Genomic DNA, 7,317 nt, shown 5'->3' on the forward strand with positions numbered 1-7,317 from the left:
TAATCTCATTTTACTTTCCTCATTGTGTTTCTGATACAGTGCCTCAAATGTAACACCAGTTACTGAAACTCAGGCGACTTTTGAAGCTGTGTTCCATGGGAATACTTCTCAAGCAGAACTCCCAATGAATTCTGCTGTTATTAAAGACTTCGTACTAGCTGTCAATAATTCCAACAATGCCTTCAACTTGAGCATAAATCCAGACTCAGTCAAGATATTAAGTAAGTTTCCACAACACAATATTTTGTCATTTTCAGATCGTAAAACATATAGAAAACATGAGGTTCTTATGCTCTGTTTATAAATAAATCACCTAAATGATTCTACTTTGAAACTAAATGAAGGTAAAGATTATTGAAGACAACATCCAAGCATGAAAAGCAATTAGCTTATCTACCTTGTATTTAAAAATAATAATGCAATTGTTATTAACTGCACTGTTTTTTCAAATCAGCTACTTCAAAATTAGATTTTATGACTCTGCTAAACCAATTTTTGTTTTACAGAAAGTCCAGTTACAGATCCGATAACGACTGAAGCACCAGCAACCACACCAGCTGCACCAGCAACAAACACAGCAGCCCCGGATTATAGATATGTTCTAGACATACAATTGATAGGAGAAGCTTTTCCCCCTGCCCTCACTAACACCAGCAGCAAGGAATACAAAGCACTTGAAAAAAGACTTTTAAATGCGGTGAGTGCATTTTCAAATCTCACAAAATCTAAATTAATTGGTTTGAACGTGAATGAACAATGGGATAGAAAGTTTAAGATGTCAATGAAAGCTAATCGTAGCCTTTTAATGTTGCATATCTTCATCATTTCCCTTTTGAACACTGTGCTTGAAAGCTAATCCTTCAATGTTGTTTCTTTTTGCAGTGTGGTGAAATATACAGAACAACATATCCCAAAACATTTTCCCACTGCCTTTTGAACAAATTAAGGTAAATACATATTTGTGATTTGAGTTCTTCTCTGACTATTTATTAATATAGAGTTCAACATGTGTATCTTCTAATATTGGTAGTTAATCATACATATCAAAAGACAGTATTATAATCTCATATTACTTTCCTCATTGTGTTTCTGATACAGTGCCTCAAATGTAACACCAGTTACTGAAACTCAGGCGACTTTTGAAGCTGTGTTCCATGGGAATACTTCTCAAGCAGAACTCCCAATGAATTCTGCTGTTATTAAAGACTTCGTACTAGCTGTCAATAATTCAAACAATGCCTTCAACTTGAACATAAATTCCACCTCAGTCAAGATATTAGGTAAGTATCCACAACACAATATTTAGTCATTTTCTGATCGTAAAACATATAGAAAACATGAGGTTCTTATGCTCTGTTTATAAATAAATCAGCTAAATGATTCTACTTTGAAACTAAATGAAGGTAAAGATTATTGAAGACAACATCCAAGCATGATAAGAAATGATCTTATCTACCTTGTATTTAAAACCAAATCAATAATATTAAAGGAATTGTTATTAACTGCACTCGTTTTTCAAATGAGCTAGTTCAAAACTAGATTATATGACTCTGCTAAACCAATTTTTGTTTTACAGAAAGTCCAGTTACAGATCCAACTACAGCTCCCACACCCAGACCTGCTCCACCTACAACCACACCATCCACAGCAACAACAACACCTGCAGCCCCTGAACACACTTATATTCTCTCAGCAGAATTTAAAGAAGTGGCTTTTTCACCTGCCCTCACTGACTCCAACAGCGATGAATACAAATCACTTGAAAAAGCAGCTCTAAATGCGGTCAGAGCTTTTTCAAAATAAACATCTGTTATTGATTGCAGAAGCAATGTGAAAAAGATGATTGAACAGAATGTGTTTGCCCAAAGAATACCTTTTATTTTAAAATAAAAACAAAAATTCAGTTGACCTGGTGTAATTTCAATTGTTGAAAACTGTGCTTGAAATGTACTTATGGTCTTTGAATGTTGCTTTCTTTTCACAGTGTAAGAAGAAATACAGAAGCAAGTTTCAAAACACGTTTTCCCACTGCATTTTGAAAAACTTCAGGTAAATGAAAAATCAAAGTGTGCTTCTCTGACTTAATTCTATATGAAGGGTTGAGAACTTAACATTGGTAACTTCCAATTTTGATGGAATCATAACCACCTATTTCACAAAGCAACAGGATAATCTCATAACATAATATAACACTTCTTCCTCTCTTTTCTATGTTACAGTGCCTTAAATCCACCACAAGACAACAAAGCTCAAGCAACTGTGGGGGTTGTGTTCCATGGGACTACTGCCATCGCAGATCTCCCACAGAATGATGTTGTTGCTCAAACCTTAGTAGAAGCTCTGAGTAATTCCACCAATAGTCCGAACCTGAGCATTAACTCTGCTTCGGTGAAAGTGTTAGGTAAGTAAACATAACAAATAATTTGACCATCATCATTTTGTAAAACATTTGGAATAGAATCTGGCGCTCAAGCTCAGTTCATAAATAAGTCAGCAACTGAACTCATACTGAAAACCTCGACAACATTCAGTGTTGTACAGTCCAATCTATGTATGACGAGCTTTTCAGCAAAGTATCTTATATTCAGTAAGAAAGCTTTTTAAGTGAATAATCTCTTATTTACTGATAAATCGTTACTCATTATTCATTAGATAAGATATTAGAATGTTTGCAAAGGCTACTTTTTGAAATCCTTTTATTATGGTTGTTATTGGTCTGTGAAACTGTAACCAAAGTTCATTTTACGTCATACAAGTATAAATATATCCTTTGAGTATTTGCACTAAAATGTATTCACATATTGTTAATATATTTGTTTTACAGAAAGTCCAGTTCCTAATCTGATTACGACTGAAGCACCGGCAACCACACCAGCTGCAACAGCAACAAACACAGCAGCCTCGGTTCATAGATATGTTCTCGACATACAATTGATAGGAGAAGCTTTTTCTCCTGCCCTCACTAAGACCAGCAGCAAGGAATACAAAGCACTTGAAAAAAGAATTTTAAATGCGGTGAGTGCATTTTCAAATAGCACAAATGTAAATGAATTGGTTTGAACGTGAATGAACAATCGGATGGAAAGTTTAAGATGTCAATGAAAGCTAATCGTGGCCTTTTAATGTTACATATCTTCATAATTGCCTTTTAGAAAACTGTGCTTGAAAGCTAATCCTTCAATATTGTTTATTTTTGCAGTGTGGTAACATATACAGAAAAACATATCCCAAAACATTTTCCCACTGCCTTTTGAACAAATTCAGGTAAAAAAACATTTGTGATTTGAGTTCTTCTCTGACTATTTATTAATATAGAGTTCAACATGTGTATCTTCTAATATTGAAAGTTAATCATACATATCAAAAGACAGTATTATAATCTCATATTACTTTCCTCATTGTGTTCCTGATACAGTGCCTCAAATGTAACACGAGTTACTGAAACTCAGGCAAATTTTGAAGCTGTGTTCCATGGGAATACTTCTCAGGTAGAACTCCCAATGAATTCTGTTGTTATTAAAGACTTCGTACTAGCTGTCAATAATTCCAACAATGCCTTCAACTTGAGCATAAATCCAGACTCAGTCAAGATATTAAGTAAGTATCCACAACACAATATTTAGTCATTTTCAGATCGTAAAACATATAGAAAACATGAGGTTCTTATGCTCTGTTTATAAATAAATCACCTAAATGATTCTACTTTGAAACTAAATGAAGGTAAAGATTATTGGAGACAAAATCCAAGCATGATAATCAATTAGCTTAACTACCTTGTATTTAAAAATAATAATGCAATTGTTGTTAACTGCACTGTTTTTTCAAATCAGCTACTTCAAAATTAGATTTTATGACTCTGCTAAACCAATTTTTGTATTACAGCAAGTCCAGTTACAGATCCGATTACGACTGAAGCACCAGCAACCACACCAGCTGCAGCAGCAACAAACACAGCAGCCCCGGATTATAGATATGTTCTAGACATACAATTGATAGGACAAGCTTTTTCCCCTGCCCTCACTAACACCAGCAGCAAGGAATACAAAGCACTTGAAAAAAGAATTTTAAATGCGGTGAGTGCATTTTCAAATCACACAAATGTAAATGAATTGGTTTGAATGTGAATGAACAATCGGATGGAAAGTTTAAGATGTCAATGAAAGCTAATCATGGCCTTTTAATGTTGCATATCTTCATATTTGTCTTTTAGAAAACTGTGCTTGAAAGCTAATCCTTCAATGTTGCTTCTTTTTTGCAGTGTGGTGAAATATACAGAACAAAATATCCCAGAACATTTTCCCACTGCCTTTTGAACAAATTCAGGTAAATAAATATTTCTGATTTGAGTTCTTCTCTGAGTATTTATTAATATAGAGTTCAACATGTGTATCTTCTAATATTGGTATTTAATCATACATATCAAAAGACAATATTATAATCTCATATTACTTTCCTCATTGTGTTTCTGATACAGTGCCTCAAATGTAACACGAGCTTTTGAAACTCGGGCGAATTTTGAAGCTGTGTTCCATGGGAATACTTCTCATGCAGAACTCCCAATGAATTCTGCTGTTATTAAAGACTTCGTACTAGCTGTCAGTAATTCCAACAATGCCTACAACTTGAGCATAAATCCCGACTCAGTCAAGATATTAGGTAAGTATCCACAACACAATATTTAGTCATTTTCAGATCGTAAAACATATAGAAAACATGAGGTTCTTATGCTCTGTTTATAAATAAATCACCTAAATGATTCTACTTTTAAACTAAATGAAGGTACAGATTATTGAAGACAACATCCAAGCATGATAATCAATTAGCTTAACTACCTTGTATTTAAAAACAAAATAATGATATTAAAGGAATTGTTATTAACTGCACTGTTTTTTTAAATTAGCTAGTTCAAAACTAGATTATATGACTACTAAACCGATTTTTGTTTTTACAGAAAGTCCAGTGGCAGATCCAACTACAGCTCCCACGGCTAGACCTGTTGCACCCATAACTGAAGCACTTGTTATAAAAAGGGTGATATTCAGTTCCCTTCTTACCGACTTTACAAGTGACTTGTTGAATCCATCATCTACAGCTTATATAAATCGGGCAGCGAAGATTAAAGAACAGGTACGTCTCGCTCTAAGAATGATCTCTGAATATTGAATAAGGACAGCTCAAGTACACAATGTCACACTCAAAGAATAAAATAAATAAAAACTCACAAAACAGTCAATATATAATATATTTTCGTACTTATATTTCCAGAGTGAGTTGTTGACAGAGGTGTATATGACGACAAATAAATGCTCTCATATGTTCACAGTTCAATGTCGAGAATAAAGTAAAAAGTTGTATACCTTTGTATTTTCCTCTGTTTACAAACTGTTTCCTGTTTCTGCAGCTTACACCTGTTTTCAAAAGGGAATTCCCTTCATTCAAGTTCTTGGAAGTGAAATCATTCAGGTACATTTTTTTATGACATATCGAGTGACAGTTTATGAATAGTGGCCTAAATCTGATATTTCAAACATTAACGATTTTTTCTTCTGCAGTAATGGATCAATCGTCAACAACATGGACCTCAGCTTTTCAAGCACATCTGTTCCTAATAACAATCAAATAGTGCAGGTCTTAATGAGCGCAGCTGCAAGCGTCATCGGCTTCGACATTGAAGGCAGCTTGCTCGACCTGAATGGCATTCGTAAGTTAAACTGAGCTACTTAACCTGTTAGGCCCCGAGCCTGATTTTTAGGTTTCAGGCTCGAAAATGACATTCCCAGAACAAATGACCATAATATGGTCATTTTCAAAAAGATTATTAATTTAACCCTTTTAGAAGGGAAGATATTATCTTCCCTTCTAAAAGGGTTAAATTAGACTCTCATGTTAAAAAGAAAAGGTCGCGTCTTTGCACATGTAAGCTTGCTACAGAGCGTAGGAATATCCATGCTCTGATATCTTGAAACGGAAAAGCAGTTTTATTGCTTATGGATTATCAGAACATTTCAAAGGGGACACAGTCACATTGGATATTAACCTATGGATTAACTACAGCATCGTTTTTATCGTTTTAATGCCATTGAAGACCAGTTTTGACCAGACAAAGACAAGTTAGGCCATGTTAGCGTTTTTGGCTACCTAGCACGACATGTTTTGATGTAGGTTTTTGTTATTTTCTCCGCAAATTTGTAATCTTTGAGTGTTGAGGTGGGTACCAATATATTCTGTGTCTCCTTACAATCATAAACGATGTGTTGGATGTGCACCTAGGATAAGTAATAAGGGTGCTAGGAGTGATTTTTGGTGCAGTAATACGTTGATTCCTGCAAATGACGCGATTTCGGCCCCGGATACGGGTCTGTGGGGTTTAAGAGAACAGTGCAGTCTAAAGATGCACACTTGTTTAACTAAAGTTTGTTTTGTTCTCCTCCTTTCAGATTCAAGTGGAGTGAGCCCGATCACCAGTCCGATAACTGCATCCTTCCTAGTACTGTTGTCATGGCTACTGTCCAGCCAATGGCCGTAGTGCCACTCATTTGAGAAATGACTCCGGTGCCTTACGTGATTTACAGATTTGGGTAAAACATGCAATGAAATCAATGTTAATCCCCCATTAAAATAGCACAATAATAATAGGCATAACAATATAACATTGGAATGTAAGGCAATAATTGCACTAATAATAATTAATCTTGCTCCAGTAAGCACTTTCCTTTAGCATTATTTTTCTTAGTGAAGGTTATTTAAATGCTATATGTTTTAGTTTTGGAAGTAACAAATGCAGCTCCTTGTGGGCTACACTTTCCAACTCAGAACAAATGCATACTGTTTTATAATCATAATCTTTGGATGTCATAGCAATGCACTGTTAATTTTCTTATTTATACACACTATTTATTTATATAATCATGCACACTGTATTCTGTTAGATTTCCTGTTTGCAAAATTATTTCTGTCTGAAACTAACAATATAAACTATTTTAAGAAATTCATGTGTCTCTCTTTTTCTTTTTTTAATTGTTGGTGTGTAAATCAATCAGGCAGGTTTAATGTAAGGCAAGGCAAGTTTATTTATATAGCACCTTTCAACACAAGCTAATTCAAAGTGCTTTACAAAAATGAAACACATTAAGAAAATGCCGTTTAAAAACAGTCATTACAAACCAAAGATAATAAAATAAACATTAAAAGAAAAAATACATGAATACAAGTTACAGTGAAAGCAAAAAGAAAAGTCTTCAGCCTGGATTCAAAGGTAGAGTTGCAGTGGACCTGCAGGTTTCTGGGAGTTTGTTCCAGATATTTGGAGCATAACAA

At 34.5% G+C, this 7,317-nt stretch overlaps 1 protein-coding gene across 1 annotated transcript; it reads left to right on the plus strand.

Annotated features, from left to right (window-relative positions):
* The first annotated feature begins 1,140 nt into the window (after window positions 1–1,140).
* On the plus strand, window positions 1,141–6,992 carry LOC307032862 (uncharacterized protein). The gene is made up of 14 exons (XM_079671141.1): window positions 1,141–1,280; window positions 1,577–1,782; window positions 1,985–2,049; window positions 2,220–2,401; window positions 2,825–3,015; window positions 3,200–3,264; window positions 3,416–3,597; window positions 3,883–4,073; window positions 4,259–4,323; window positions 4,475–4,656; window positions 4,952–5,127; window positions 5,402–5,463; window positions 5,553–5,701; window positions 6,438–6,992. The coding sequence occupies exons 1-14, from the start codon at window positions 1,184–1,186 to the stop codon at window positions 6,524–6,526; spliced, it is 1,902 nt and encodes a 633-aa protein (XP_079527267.1). The 5' UTR covers window positions 1,141–1,183; the 3' UTR covers window positions 6,527–6,992.
* The last annotated feature ends 325 nt before the right edge of the window (window positions 6,993–7,317 follow it).

The sequence above is a fragment of the Notothenia rossii genome, assembly GCF_949606895.1.
Source record: "Notothenia rossii genome assembly, chromosome: 3".
Lineage (NCBI taxonomy): Eukaryota > Metazoa > Chordata > Actinopteri > Perciformes > Nototheniidae > Notothenia > Notothenia rossii.

Coding starts and splice junctions, on each gene's coding strand:
- LOC307032862 (XM_079671141.1), top strand. CDS start 1,184: ATGAATTCTGCTGTTATTAAAGACTTCGTACTAGCTGTCAATAATTCA. Junction 1,281..1,576: donor CACCTCAGTCAAGATATTAG/GTAAGTATCCAC, acceptor TTTGTTTTACAG/AAAGTCCAGTTACAGATCCA. Junction 5,702..6,437: donor GCTCGACCTGAATGGCATTC/GTAAGTTAAACT, acceptor TCCTCCTTTCAG/ATTCAAGTGGAGTGAGCCCG.